The 16,203-nt window shown below is 40.5% G+C and overlaps 1 protein-coding gene across 1 annotated transcript in view; it reads left to right on the top strand.

The window, feature by feature from the left end:
- The window catches only part of LOC112969397 (leucine-rich repeat and fibronectin type-III domain-containing protein 2-like), a 40,506-nt gene extending 25,491 nt beyond the window's left edge, over positions 1-15,015 (top strand). Inside the window, exon 2 of the mRNA XM_026072668.1 lies at positions 14,097-15,015. Coding sequence (XP_025928453.1) covers positions 14,097-15,015 — 919 coding nt within the window. The remainder of the gene's footprint in view (positions 1-14,096) is intronic.
- Positions 15,016-16,203: the final 1,188 nt, after the last annotated feature.

The raw sequence follows: 16,203 nt of genomic DNA, 5'->3' as shown, positions 1-16,203 counted from the left end.
ACAGGCCACATCCTCTACCCTTGTTTAGTCAGAGTTGTTGTTCAGCAGTTTTACCAGCGTCATTTTTTCTGCTGGTGATTCTTCCTCTTGCTGTCGTTTTGATGAGGCAGAGAAACAAGGAAGGACTAATTAAACTTTCAGAAAAATAACTCCCCACACTCCAAAGCTGGAAGACTTCCTGAGCAAGAAGGTAGGAAAGGTCATTTCATCAGTCACAGTGAAAGATTCTGCCTCAAGTTTAACCCTCATTTTCTCCTTAAGCAAAAAGACAGACACTGCTTTGCTTAGATCCAGCCACAGACTGAGGGTAGTTCCTAGCCAAGCTCCATACATCACATGAACAGCACAGTCTCAGAGTAACCTAGAAAGAGGACTCATGATTTGGAAAAGAGAACTCAGAGCCAAGTAGCTATGTATTCGGTGGTGCAGAGGCAATTTTAGGACTTTTTCCAGTCCAGTTCACTTTAGGGAAGCCAAAATCAGCAGTATTACCACGTGAAGCAATCCCTTCACAGGGCTCCACAAGAGAATAAAGTTCCTGCCTACCTTATTCTCTTGCTCATACAAGCTGAGCTGCACTCCCATACTTCTGGTGTGCTTATTTATTGAGAAAACAAGGGAAGATGCTTTAGTAAGAGCAACAAAAGTTCTTTCTTCCTTGACTGCAGATTGTAAGGAAGCCCTTTAGCCCATGTAGTGGTTAAGGAAGGATGTATTTAACCTTCCTCTGGAGGATTACGTTGGCTATTAGAAATGATGAGTAAAAAGCCCTTATTGATAGCACTTATGACAAGTATACGTACAGGAAATCATAGAACTAGCATACCTTAGAATGCAGTGCTGGCTGTGTTCTCCAAGAAGCTGGGGATCTTGGATTTTTATGGAGTGATGTTTTCTTAGAGTATTTATTTTCCCTTCCTTTCTAGGAATGATAGATCCTGGCTTTATATTTCTTAGTCTTTTCAGAAGGGTCACACTCAGGTTTTGATACTGCTCGATATTATGAATCAAGGTTCAATCCATCCATTTTTCTCCTAAAGATCAATGAACATTTGGCAAATTTTTATTATTGCTCATTTTGACAGGATGAGAACAGCATTCCCTTCTCTGATAGGAGAGATGACAAACAAGTCTGTATTCTCCAAGTGGGCAAAAGTTGTGGGTTTAGTATCACTGTGTATTTGATTTGCATTTTATTCCATACTCTCCTTTTTTAACTTTCAGTGTCATTTTTGCATGTCCTTCTTACTTATGCTATCTGGAGTTACAACAGGGAAGCTCAGGGAAGATTTTCCAGAGTGAAGAAGAGATAGTTTTGCAGCCTTTATACTTGAAAGTCTGCAGAGCAGAGCAGTCTGCCAGTCTTTTCCTTCATTGCTCACTGCTTTGAAAGTTTTTCAAGCAAAGATTAAAAAGTCCATTCTTTCACTACTCTTTCAGTAGTGCAGGGAGGTCTTACCTGTTTCAATATTTCTTCAAAGAAATTATTCACAAACTGTTCTCCATTATCTGTAATGACTTCAAAAGGATGCCTGTAATGTGCAGAAGCTCCTTTGACTTTCATTCTACTGGCGGACAATGAAATATCTGTGATTGTGAGTACCTTAGGCACGATAACTAATAATCAGTCATGGTAAATAAGTAACAGACATACCATATCTGGATGTAGGGATATCCACAGACTGATGGCATGCCTAGCATGAGTTGTGACTGGTTTTCATGCAAAAACTCACTTGCTGGTGAGTTGTGCATTGTCTGAGTCCATTTGATCCTAAAACCATATTCAGCAAAACTGTGTAACTTAAGCTCTAAATCTCATGGGTAAATCTCATGACCCAGGTAAAGCTTTAATTAATTGGAGAGGTTAAAACATGATTTAGTCTCTTTTTAGCRTCATACCATCAAACCTACACAGGTCAGTTGTGGTTCTCTGAAATAAAGGGGAGAAATAAAGTCTGAGCAGTCTTCTATTAGTAACCTTACCTTTTAGTATGTCACCTTGCTGAAAAGTAGGATATAGTTCCACTCCAACTGTTTCTGCTTTCTGTGAGTGATAGGAAACACAAGGAGGGCCAAATATATATTTTCAAAAGTATATGCTAGTAGCTGGAAGAAGAAAATCCAATTAATATTGCCTATGCTTTTTTCTCTGCAATAGGTTCACTGTTAGGACCTGCTGCCTGGTATTCTGGAGTGCTTACCTTCACTTTCGGGCATTGCTGTTAGCCTATGAGATGACTCTTGGCAACTTTTGTCAGTTTTCTATGTCTCATTTGTAGCATGTAAAGAACACTAGTGAACTACTTTCTAGTACACTTCGTTCATGTACTAGAAATCTGTGACACTTGTCTAAGACCCTTAAGGAGAGAAACATAATTCTAGGCCAGAATCACAGAATTACAATATAGCTGGTGTTGGCAGGGGTCTCTGGAGATCATCTGGTCCAACACCCCTGCTCAAGTAGGATCAGCTAGAGCAGGTTGCCCAGGACCGTGTCCAGTTGGGTTTTGAATATCTTCAGGGATGGAGACTCCACAACCTCTCTGGGCAACTTGTTCCAGTGTTCAACCACCCTCACAGTAAAGAAGTGTTTTCTTGTGTTCAGCTGGAATTTCCTGTGTTTCAGTTTGTGCCCATTGCCTCGCRTCCAGTCACGAACACCACTGAGAAGAGTCTGACCCCATCTTCTTTTGCCCGCCAGGACCCTCAGGTCCTTTTCTGCCAAGCTGCTCTCCAGCCGGTTGGCTCCCAGCCTGTATTGGTGCATGAAGTTATTCTTCCCTAGGTGCAGGACTTTGCAATTCCCTGTGTTGAACTTCATGAGGTTCCTTTCTGCCCATTTCCCCAGCCTGTCAAGGTCCCTCTAGAAAGATATCGTGCTACTAGTGGAATCTACCATTAACTTCTGTTCTTCCTCCTGAGGTCATTATAAACGAAAGCCTGTTTTCTGACTTGGATGGATTTTAGCTTCCTTTTCACTGAGTGATGTGTTTGTCCCTCTTCACAGCGTATCCCTTCAGTCCAGCCTCAGCTTTGAAAGAAGCAGGGTGTCTCTGGTTGCAGAGAAACGCTTTTATCTAATTTTGGTGTCACAAACTTAAAGTATGTAACTATGTTCTGGTCTCTTTCAGAGAGTTCCTAAATTCTATATGCCTTCATGTCTTTCTAGCCTATCTAGTCCTTCCAGCCTTCCTTTTCTTTTGCTTTCCTGTAATACCCAGAAAATGACACAATGTCAAACCTCTCCTTTAGGAAGTGTCTTTATTACATGTCTATGTCTCTCACCCATACTCCCCACCCCCCACCCCTGCCAGGAGACAATGCTTTTGACCCTTAGTGATTTTTACACCCTATGTTCTCATTCTTCAAGTGAAAAGATATTCTTCTCGTAATGTTATTGTAAAAGTCACTCTGAATCATCTTGGTTCTTTTTACCTTGTGCATTGCTGTGCATATTTTGCAGGTTTTTTTGTTGCAAAAGATTTCCTCCCTCTTCTAATTCAGAAACAAAAAGCTTGATGGTTGACATAAAAGGTTTGTTATTTAAACCGTCCTTTATTATTTTTCAATAAATTTTCCTAATTTACAAGAAGCAAGCAATTCTGATGTATCTATTTTACATAACAAAAGATATTTCAAATGTTTGCTGAGGGGCTAGAGGGCTGGATCCCAATCTTTCAGTTTTCCTCAGATCTCTGCTTGCTTTTCAACCTTCCTGTGCTGGTAAAAATCTCTTCAAGTAAGTCCCCTTTCATATCGCTAAATTGTGACTATGTTCTTCTCTGAATATACGTATATACTCTGACAGTATCTTTGGTGAGATGACATTTCTTTGGCTCATTTTTGGAGAATTGGCAAATGCAGTTCTCTCAGCCTCTCAACTGATATTAAAACTCATTCTTTCAGCTTCCTAGTGAGAGAGGTTTTCAGGATTCTGGGAGAAGACCATTCCTGATTTCTTTAGTTTATCCACAAGTTGAGTTACTGAAGTGTTAGCAGGGCCCAAGGGAACTTTGGTGGAATGTTTACATGAGACATGATTAAACTGTATAATAGCATATAGACTGTGTCTTAAACTGATGTTAAGATATATTTGTATATAAGCCAGTATATCAGTTTATASACAGAGTTTCCATTGATATTGAGACTTCTGACTCAATCTGTAAGAATCTTTCTGCTATTTGGAATAGTTAAAATAATCTTGTTAGCTGTTCTGTTAGCTGGCACCAAGCTTCTCTGAGCAGTACAAAAAGACTTTGTGACAGAGTAGCCTGGAACAGCCTGCAGGAGTTTATTTTGACCAGTCAATTACAAAACATGCCAGAACACCACTTCAAGCAGTGCCTGGGGTTTGTGGCATTCCAGCACAACCTTCTAGATATAAAATTAACCTGTGTAGTAGGGCATGGAGTTCCTGTAGGATATGTGAGTTGCAAGCTAGCACCAAGTGCCCGCATAGTAAGCCTGGAAGAAGCTGCTAGTAGTCACCCAAAATCCTTCTCCTCCTCACTTCAGCTCACCTGAACTCTTATGGAAAAGGAAGGTCAACAGCTGACAATCACTATGGGATCCCAGTCATCTCTTCTTGATCCTATCATTATCGTTTGCACAGATTTCATTGCCTTGAAGTAAGCGGACAGCTCTGCTTGTAACATGCAAGAAGGGACAGCATGTGGCTGACTGTCACAGCTGTGTTCTGCTGGAAAAATAGCAGAATCCCTTTTGCAAATGAATTTCCTCTGAGCTCTTAAATTTGCTCATTATTTATAATATTGTTTCTTTTCTAGGAACCTCTGCTACATGCTGGTATGGTAGATGACCTYTTCTGGTGTAACTCTTCAGCTCTGTAAAAAAAAATTCAAAATTACTTGGGTCAGAGAGAGAGAAAATAAGCATGACACTTCAGCCAAGCAGATGGGCTATCTGTCTGTAAAACCCTGGGAACAGCGTCCCAGGTCACACACACTCTTCAAAGACTTGAACACACCTTTCATGCATAACTTTTATCTGTTCTCATCCTTGGAAATTGTGTTGTAATGTGTTGTTGTGACTATCAGTAGAATAGCTTACTGACTTTAGGTATTTTTTGATTAATCTCAGATTTACAATCTGGCTCTTCAAAACACTGCTGAGAATTATGATAGCTCTCTGACTCTACATTAATATGATACAGAGTGAATTTATTGGTATGGCTATGCATTGTTTCTATAAATACTTCAGCTTCACATTTACTAACAGGAATACTGTGTGGGCTTTCATTTATACTGCTAATGAGCTTAAATATGTTTTAGTTGGATTTGAATCAGTGTGAGGATTTTTTTCTGAGGCAGTTAGTATCCCAGATATATTGAGGTGAAAGGTGTTCTTTGTGCATTTGAATAGCTTTGGTTGATTGAATGTAATTTATCTTTTGTGCTGCCAAATGTTCATGGGGTATGTCTGTATTCCCTTAGGAGATTAAAGTTAATGGTCAGGGCACCAAATGCCTGCTGCTGTCACGTCCGTGTGAAAGAAATGATAGTGTAGAGCAGGGAACTTGCAAGTCTCCTTTTTGTGCTGTCTTACCAACATTAACCAAAATGAGGTTGCCTCAGTACAGAAGCTTGCACCTGGAGAGCTGAACTGAGCACCTTCCCTGATGCAGGGCATCACAGAGTGAGTCTGGTGGTCTTCATTCACCCAGAAGTGCCTCACCAGCTCTGCTGGTTTGTGGATCCCTACTGTAGGCCAGAATCTGGATGGAAATWATAGGGAGAGGAGAATTGCCTCTTAGAGCAATGGGTGATGGAGAGAAGCAGAATACCTTGTGCCACAGTGCCTCTTTCTCAGCCTCGTGCAATAATGAAGCCTATGCTTTGTTCTGTAACCTGTTGCATGGCTTTAGTGCATCCCCTGTGGACACCATTCAGAAGTCTAATAGATCTCACCAGAAATTTATATTCTCTGAGGTAGTAGTTCAATGCTTTTATTTTTTTTTTCTTTCCCCTGTAGCTCTGTAGATATATTCATTATCAGTAACTCCCTGGCCCACCATTTCATGGCAGATTTATCAATTGTTTTTGGCTCTATCTTCTCCCCCCACCCTCTTACTTTTCTATGTGAGCAGAAAAGAGCGTAAGCAAATTAGGAAATAATAATGAAACAATATGTATGTGTTTCATTTGACAAGACAGATTCTCTGAAGGGCAGCTGCATGCATGAGTGATGAGGAGACAAGATTCAGAAAACCAGGAAGGGATTTGGGTTTAATAATAAATGTTCCATCAAGAGGCAAAATCATGATTGTATGTCATAAAGACACAAAACCTGATAAATTAAAAAATGCAGGGAAATATTAATGCTGGGTTGGGTTAGTGTTTACTGAACAAGCCTGACTACCTCCCAGTATTATCTGACATTTTCTTGTGTTGGCATGACTGACAAAGAAATTATGCCATGTTGCTAGTACTAAAAACCGTCTCATTCCCAGGACACCAGAAGTAGTCAGATACAACTGTCCTCTTTTCCAGGTGCAAGTCACAGTAGCTCTATGTCGTTTTCAGATTCTCGGATTCAAAAGTCTTGAATCAGGCATGAAACAATTATGAGATTTCACATGGTAGAATAGTTGGCACTATGTATTTGTTTCTTAATTCCTGAGTCTTTGGGATGATTGAAGTTATATTTTCAAGGGTTTTTTTTGTTGTTTTTGCAGTTTTAAGGGTCATAAATTAATCTTCAGTGTTGGTTTACTTGATTTTTAATAACACTTGAGCCTCTGTTTTCATTCTGTGACTCCAGGAACTGGGGCTTTCAGGGGAAAAAAAAAACAATAAAAATGCCAACAACACTACATACCATAAAACTTTCAAGGAAATCACAAAAGTTGGCATCACTGAAGAGTGCTAGCTGTGCAGTCCAAATACATCAATTCCTTGCTTTTGCTCCTGGGCAATACATCATGTGTGACATTTTCAGTACAATTTAGATCCTTCTAGTCTTCTTCTGATCTTTTTTGCCCTTTTCTCCAGGCTTCTCAATATCTGTCCACCATCTAAACTCTTCCTACTGCTCTAATTCACTTCACTATCTTTCTGATTGTCTCATTTTCTGCTTAAAGACCTTCCCCTGCATTTGATTGCACTCAGCTGTGTATTGATCTGTTTCTGTGATCTTGGTCACCATTCAGTGGCCTACTGATCTACTTCCATCATTTTGATGGTCACCACATGCCTGATAGTGCCCTGCCAATGGCTGCTTTGAGCCCCTTTGTCTTTCTCCTGTTTTCTACTGCTCTGACACTGCCAGAGCCACCAACTTTCATCATCCTCTTTTCTTCTTGCATACTCGCTCATGTCAGCCTGATATTCTTTCTTTCCTTAGCTGTCATCCCTGAAATAACACCTCATTATTATCTCTATTTTTCAGAAGCMAGATCTGTGTGCCACTAAGTTACATTCACCAGGATTTAAGGGTCTTTTATGTGTTATTTCTGCCAGCGATGAAGTCCATCCTCTGATTTCCCACTCTTCTCACTGACTCTTTAGCCAGTCTCTGTTCAGTATGTCACTTTTGATACTTCCTCCCTCCCATTCTCTACCATCCCACTTTAATCCCACTGGGACCGAAAGTGGGCACTCCACCTGAAAGATGGAGCAGGTCCCTACCAGACCTTTCTACAGTGCTTTCAAGGAGACCTAGCCGGCATTATCATTCTTTAAGAATTACCTGTTGAGTTGGAAAAAAATAAAATAAATAAAAAATAGAGGATGAAGTTACTGATGAACTAAATTAACTTGAGATTTTAATTTAAGCTTGAGATTTTCCCTGGAAAATCAAAATTCATCAGATTCCAGTATTAAACGTTTTTGGATCAATTTTTAATTCTGAGATCATCGATGGTGGTATTTTGCACTTCTTATGTGAATGCAATTGTGTGTTTGAGATAATTTAAGATTAGGAAGGTGCAGTGAGATTGATATTATCGCAGTAAGGGATTTCTATACAGGGAAGTTAGTGTGCTAAATAACCAGGATAAGATTTTACAGAACCGTAGCCATTTCTCACTGCCATCCCTCTTCCCCTTCCTTTTCCCCTCTCCATTACAAACTTGTAGTTCATGGTGACAATATTTAATACTGGAAACATTTACTTTGCATTGAGTGTACAGGCTACAGCTGCATTAATAAATTAAAGAGTGCCCAGAAACATTCCCATGCACCAGAACCCCATCATCTATACTGTAGAACCTACATGAAGGATTTGGGTAGAGCAGTTTAGGCACAGCAAGTTTATGCCCTAGCAATCGGGCTTTTTTACAGATACACGCACTTAATAAATTAGCATGACTTTCAGTTTGAAATGCTTTTCAGTTGAAAAAGAGAAATTGTTGCAATATAGATAATGTATGGCCCTGGATAATACAAAAAAGGGCCATGAGAGAAGCAACATAATCTAGTGAGTAAGCATAAAACTGACTCTGGGGAGATGCAAGTGCCTTCCCAAAGGAATTACCTTGAAAGCTCCTGGCCAGTCCTCTCATTAAAGCAGCCAGTTTCAAGCAAAGACCAGATGGTATCATACCCCTCGTATGATGGAGAAAAGGAACAGAATTTCCTAGCCAATTAGCCTGATCTGTCTTTTCTCTAATTTGTCAGTTTTGCATAACCACAGTATTAACCAGCAGTTCGCTCTCGCTGATCCCCAATGCTACAAAGAAGAAAAGAACCCATTTGTATATTACAGTCTAATCATAATATCTACTATTTCCTTCCATATACTACAGGCATCTTTTGAAAGGAAATTGCTGGCATTATCCCCTTTTTATAAATGAGGAGACTTACAGCACAACAAAATGATTTCTCAGGAACTGAGAATTACTGATAAAGTAGAGCCTGATGTCAGTGTAACTGATAAAGTAGGGAATAAAAGTCAGGTCTCCTAAATTCTCAGCCCAGTTCACTCTCTGCAAGCTTCAGTGAGCACTTGCATCTGGTTTTATAAGTGAAGTCTGCAACAAAACTTTTTCTCCTGCATTTCTAAGTCATTTATTTTCTAATTTTCTTAATATCGCCACAAGCTGAAGTGAGTTATTACAGAATTGCTTTACATATGTTATGTCTTCAAGGACACAACAAGGACTTTTTAGTGTTGGGGGTAGAAAATAGAGTTGAATTCGAGAAGGGTGCTAAAACTATGCTTCCTTTTTAAAAAACAGATCTTACAGTCTCACTTTGGTGCTTCCAGAAAATGAGACATAAATCTCCATGTATTGAAGGGAAAGTATTGTTTGCAAAAGCCCTGCAAATTGTCATCTCATACTCATAGCTCTTCATCACATGTAAATTCTTACAGGATCATCTACTGCTATTCCATTTCAGGCACTTTTGCTATGCCCCAGTCCCAGCCAGTAGCTCCCCTCCTCTTTCAGTAAGTGATGTCATTGTGCCTGTGAGATAAGAGGATTTTTTTTTTTTGTAAATTAAGAAGGTCAGTTTTAGGACACCCATGTTCATTTCATTCCTTAGAGGCAAGATTTTCAAAGAAGTCAGACCATGTTCTTATATGAATGGTTTTCCTTGAGTTATTTTGATCTTCACTGATATGGTTCAGCAACTACCTTAAGAATCAGATAACAAAATCCCAGCATCAGCATGGGGGAAATTTGCTTGCTCTTCCTGCCCCAAGAAAAATAAAATAGAGGCAAAAGACAGAAATTACTGTGTCATATGTGTCTGGACCACAGTGAAATTTCAGAAAGAAGAGATTTAAGAYTCATGAGGCTTTTCAAATTTGTTGTTGTTCTAATTAGGTTTTAAATACCCCTTTGTTAAGTGGATTGTCTATCTATATGTAGAGGTAAGGTTGTTTTTAGATCCTCTGCTGTGAAATGTCACTACACTTATGCTTGAGTATTTGTTTTCTTTCCCTTGAGTAATCTTTTCCAATGCTTACAATTCTTGTGCTCCTTAAACTGTGCACATTAAAAGCTATCCTAGTAATCTCAGATTAAAATTAAGCAAGTGTTTTGCTTGTTGATTTCCTCATGCAGTTAGTCAGCCGTTTCTCTTTTTTTCCTAAATAAGGCTATGTGTAATTGAGGTCTCTGCTCCAGTTCTGTGATAAGAAACAGCTCTGCAAGATCACACTGCCTTGAAGAGCGTATGAACAATATCAGGCTCCTTGCTTCAAGATATTGGTACAATCCAATAGGTTTGGTATCTGAGGACTGTGAGCATTGTGAGCACAATGATCTTCTGAGTTCAAAAGCTCTCAGCTTTCAAAAGCTGTTTTTGATCTTCTCCAATGAACCAGACAATAGGTTCTTACTACCTGAACTCAACTTTCTGTGTTTAGCCCACAAGTCGACTGAACAAACTCTTGGGGGAGCTGACCAGCCACAATTTTAAAGACTCCTTTTGGTTTTCTCCCAACTCCTAGTTATTGAGTCCAAATGGCAGAGAATGGTCCTCCATGATTAATGGTGGTAAAGTACAGAGCATCTATGAAAAGCCTCCCCCTGGGTTGGAGTAAACCAAAGATTGAAGTGGCATCTTGCAGCTACCTACGCTGGGGATAATCAAAGAGTCATCAGTATCCCAGAGTGAAAATGTGTCTTCATTGATTTTAGGTGTGGGGAATGTTACGAGTTGTCATCCATCATAGCTGACTGGCAGTAGGTTTGGGAAGGGTGGGTTCAAGCTGGGAGAGAGTCACAAAATACTCTTACAATTTGGCAACTTCATCAAAACAAGATCATCTTCCCTAGAAGCTAGAAAGCTGTTTCTGAGATTAGTTACTTAACTCCTAGTATTCTTGAACTTGGTGCTTATGCCTATGCTCAGCTGTTCTTTTACAATAACATTAATTTGAATATTTTACAAGAACATTTGAAGTTTATTTATAGAACCATCCAAAATTCTTCGTTGTAGATGTATATGGAGAGTTGATTGCTTTTTCCATATTGGGATTGCAACTGTGTTCCATTATAAACCTATTATTAGTCCCAGTACTACCACAGCTGTAGCTGCCAGGACTGACTGAGTTTAGAAATCACTCAGTTTCTTTCGAAGGCTAAGAGGAGCTTTTATGGCAAGTATCAAAACTGTTAACTTGGCCAGGCTTTAGGACTCATCATTGCATCACTGCCATATTTTCAAAAATGCACTGGCCTTACAGTGTCACTCTCACTGATTGCCAGCCCTTGAAATATTCCAGGCAGTTATATTTCCTTGAAAGACTATGTGTATTCTATATTTGAAGAGAACAAGTTGTAAATAATTGAAGCTATCAGTGTTTACTGATACTTTACTATATAAATTGGCATGGTACATTAGGCTGAACTATTGTATTTCTATGTGCATAAGATATGTGTAAAGCTACATATTAGGTAAACCCAGTTATTTGCTGCTTGCTTGGAGACAATATAAGGATACCTCTGTGTTTCACTGGTGCAAGGCAAGAGGAACTGTTCTAACTGATAGTGCTATAGCTCTGTTTTTTGAGAGTTATGACCAAAGTCCTAGGCTCCTTTTTGTGGGGTTGACTATTCTCTCTTCTAACAGTGGTACCTGTTTTTACCGGAGTTTCATAGTGAAAGAACTTCTAAAAGACTTAAGCGCTGCAGATCTTTTTTAAGCATGTGGATCAGAGTGATAGTGGAATGTGGAATATAGCATCAGGTAGCACAGCACGAGATATGAAGCAGTCAGTAGCACTGTTAATAAATGAGATATAGCTGTATATGTGAGAATTGATAGGATTCTGTTATTCCATATATCATTCTTGATGTGTGCATATGAAGTCCCCTTGGCAGGATGGGGACTATATGAAGCCTATGCAAGGAAGGAAAGAAAGAAGAAAAACTTTTCCACTCCTCAGAGTGGCGTAAAGCAAGGGATGAGTGACCTGCAGGAAACAGTGGGGTCCTGCAATCTGCAGGACATGGGAGAGCTGAGGGAATCATCTGGTGGGGGGACAACACCACTAACAAGGGCAGAGATATTTCAGTCAACACCAGGCCTTCCTCTGAAGCTTTCAGTATGTCCCTGCTTACAGAAAGGCTGGAAAAAGTGAGAGCATATACCAGCTAGAAATAGAGTCATAACTGCCAACCCACTGGCCCACTTATTTACAGATGGGAGAATAGTTTGTGAATTACAGTAATGGCTAGGACAGAGTTCAGGCAAGGAGAAATATAGTAATAGTCAACAGGAACAATCAGTACCAGACTCTGTGGCTACTAGTTATGCTGACAGTACAAAACAGTTTGTTGAACAGTTCAGTAGAGGACAAGCATTGCCCCAGCCACAGTGGCTGGAGGTGTGTTGTCCTAAGAGCCACAGCGAGGGGAGAACAATTCGAAATAACTCCAGAACAACCATTTTGACCATAAACAACTGTTTTAGCAAATGTATCTGGAGCTTTCCAGGAGGGCTGCTTTCTGTGATCTCAGCTCATTCTGAAAAGCTCATCTGTGTTTGTGCAGAATGGCTCTATTACAATGATAAATGTGCCACAGATCTCAAATATAACATTGAGTAAACCTACCAGGTGATGTTTTTATTCCAGCTGTCTCTCACTGATACTTCTTTTATTTACAAAATTCTTTTGTTTGTTTGTTTGCTTTTTAAAAAGGAGCCACATCCTTGCCTGTGGCCACACTGAAGGGGCGTGTAAGTGTGCGTGAACGCATAAATGCAAAGATGATCAGAAGCTCATCTTTGCAGTGCCCTGATGTTGCTGCTTCTCTGTGCAGGCACATTCCCTTCCACTGCACAGAAAGGCCTCTGGAGTGCTGTAATTTATGCTAACTGCAATAGCTATTTGAGGCTAAGAAAGCCAGACACTCCCATGCAGAGTATGCTGTTTTCCTCTAGCCAGGCCTTGCCTTCCTCTTTGCACTCACACCATTTTCCTCCGTGGTGTAAGTGCCTCGAGGGCTGCTTTGCTGTTGATGCTAAAGAGCTGTAGTTCTAAGTAAGAATGGGCTCCTTTTTTCATTTCAACTTTTTTCTCTCACTCAAACCCATTATTATGGAGAGGTAAAGAGAAAAATGTACAGGATACCTCTTTGGTTGTATTCTTAGCCTCCCACCAGGCACTAAATCTGAGATTTGCCACTGCCCTGACTATTGTGCTGCAGTTTTCACCAGTGTGAAGTGGGGGTAGACCATGTTCATTACCATCTGATAAGTTTGAATGCTAGCGATGCTCTAACYTTGCATGGGTGCAAATGACTGCTTAAGTTTTGTGGCAGCAAAGAGTAACACTCATAAATGACCAAACCTGGAGTACAGCTTGGGTCTATCTATTAGTTTGCTGTAATTAGGTTTTGTTTTGAGTAGGTTAAAAAAACCCAAAAACTTGCATCTTCCTACCTCTCCTCTCACTTCCATAGCTCATAGTGCCAATGCCAGTATTTCTTTTTGACTCAAATAGAGGAAGATGATTGCAAGGAGAAATCTCTGGCAAAGTAGATATCTGCATTTCTAGGAGCCATTTTCCATAGCGGGGAGTAGGAGGATGGGGAAAGGAGGTGGGGAGCAGGGAAAGAGAGAGAGGTGGCTGCCTGCCATGCATTTTCAGGAAATGTGCAGCCTGAATGTAGCCTCTTGTCTTAACAAGGTAAGCAACCTGCTGATGTTACAAAGTAAATGTTCAGGCACCCATGAAGCAATGTCACGGCTGCCAGGTTCAGACTCAGCAAAGGCAAGGATCATTTGCATGCTCAGAAAGAACTGCTTGTTGCAGGCAGGTATTTTTGTTCTGAATTATTTGTTCAGGTTTAGGTATATTTAAGATTAGGACAGATGCAGGTGAGGAGAAAAAAAAAAACAGACTAGTTTGGTCTGCTTTTTCTTTTTCTTTTTTACCCTTTATTGCATATTAGAGAGATGGCCCTGAAAACTTGTGCATTGCTAAATGCTGGGATACTGGACCCACAGGGATTGGGAAGTTCGAACATATGTTTGAACTTCATAACTCTGGCTCATCTCTGCCAGCACCCAGCACAGTAAACACCACATTGTTCTTATGTCTGCCCTCCTGTCTATTCCCTTAGTGTCAAGAGTAACCTATTTTATTCTTTCTCTCTCTCTCTCTCTCTCTTTTTAAAGGATGATTCCTGCTACAAACAAAGCCTTTGTGGTAAACAACCTTGTTTCTGGGACAGGCTATGACCTCTGTGTCCTGGCAATGTGGGATGACACAGCTACGACCCTTACTGCCACCAACATTGTGGGATGTGCCCAGTTCTTCACCAAAGAAGACTATCCTCAGTGCCAGTCCATCCACAGCCAGTTCCTGGGTGGGACCATGATTCTGATCATTGGAGGCATCATTGTGGCAACTTTATTGGTGTTCATTATTATACTCATGGTCCGCTACAAGGTCTGCAACAATTCACAGGGGAAGATGTCCAACGTCAGCAACGTCTACTCACAAACAAATGGAGCACAACCAGTTCAGAATGGAGTCCTGCCCCAAGTCAACCCCAAAGTGGTGGTGAGAAATGAACTTATGGAGTTTAACTGTGAGTCCATGCGGAGCAGTATCTCCTCTTCCTCCAGCTCCGCGAATAGCCGCGACTGTGATGACTATAGCCTCCAAAGTGAACAGGGCACATTGTCCAGTAAGTGGAGGCCCCCCTCTAGGTCAAAACACAATATTGACCGGCTAATGGGAGCTTTTGCCTCCCTGGAACTGAAATGTCAGAAAAAGGAGGATGCAACAGACTCCAGAACTTCCACAGTGGCCCGCCACTCGGACAAAGAGCCACTGCTGGGCCAAGCGGAGTCCAAATTTCGCAGCCTCCTCACATTGCCTCTGGAGGGCAAAACTAAACGCAGCCATTCTTTTGACATGGGGGACTTTGCCACATCTCAGTGTTGCACCTACCCAAAAAAGATAACAAACATTTGGACAAAGAGGAGCCTCTCTGTGAACGGCATGCTTTTGCAGTATGATGACAATGACCTAATAGGGGCAAAAGGAACTTTTGGGAGCTCAGAATGGGTAATGGAAAGCACAGTGTAAATACCAGTGTCTCCCTCTCTCTTCTCGCCTCATGTGTGATAAAGCATGGTTTGCTGCAGGGCCATGCATTTGAAAAGAGAGGGGTGGGAACATTCTCAATCATAATGGCCAAAAAGATAGGTAAATAAATAAGTAATGGGGATAAAGAGGAAGAAGGTCATGAAATGTGAATAGGCACGTATGGCACCTTTCATGTCCGGCCCCAGCTAAACCATGCGTGAATGTTTCAAGGAATTTTCTAGTTGTATTTAGCATTGCTTTCCAAAAGTTTCTCAGCCTCTTGGTGAACCGTCAAACAAGATTAAACAAGGAAGGTAAAATGGGTTTAACAGCACAAATCTAATTTTGAAGGGTTTGGGTTTTTTTCCACCCTCTTCTTTTAACCTCAGAAATACACTTCTGTGGATATAAGACTGGTGCTAGGATGTCTCTGGCTGTTATTGCAAGTGACATTCTCAAAAGTGCAGACAGGGCATCCAGAGGGACAGATCAGAGCAAATGTTAAGCTTAATATCATGGTGTTAACAGTGACATCTGGAAAAATAATAATACCTTTTGTTGAGTGGACTTTTGGTTGGGATTTGATGATTTTTTTATTTGCCTTGTTACTGGTTTGAGGTTGTTTTTTTCCCCCACAGCAGAAAGTATGTTTTCATGAGGTTTTTTTTGTTTGTTTTTGTTTTCAGTCTCTCATCAATCCCCTTGATGAAAAGGAGGATATGTACAAAGGTCAAATTTCTGATGTACTGTATAACCCACCTCCAACACCACCCCTTTGAATCCTAGGAAAAAATGAAATCTAGGGGCTAATAAATTTAAAAAAAAATTCCTCTTTTTTCCATCTTCTTCATAGTCTCTGCTTGTCAATGCACAAGGCAGATTGCAGCAGCTATTGATATCTGTGGGAGTTTAGCTATCAAAGATAGGAAAAATAGTAATCAGATTTCATATCTAAAAAAAAGAAAGAGAAAACAAAAGTGTCTCCCATGTATTCTCCACTTTATGAATACCAATTGCTTCTGGCAAAGGTCATGCTGTCGCTCTCTGTTCAGCTGACAATGAAACAAAGAAAACACACACTTTCACTCTATTGTGACAAGAGCTCTTTTGTACAGTCGCCCCAACAGGACTTGACTGTATCAGTAGAATCACAGGAAATGTAAGTTTTGTGCATACTCAGGGGATTGA

This window comes from Apteryx rowi, unplaced genomic scaffold (genome assembly GCF_003343035.1).
Source record: "Apteryx rowi isolate R43461 unplaced genomic scaffold, aptRow1 scaffold_347, whole genome shotgun sequence".
Taxonomy (NCBI): Eukaryota; Metazoa; Chordata; class Aves; order Apterygiformes; family Apterygidae; genus Apteryx; species Apteryx rowi.
Note: the sequence above shows the minus strand (reverse complement) of the source record. Positions and strands in the feature narration are given on the sequence as shown.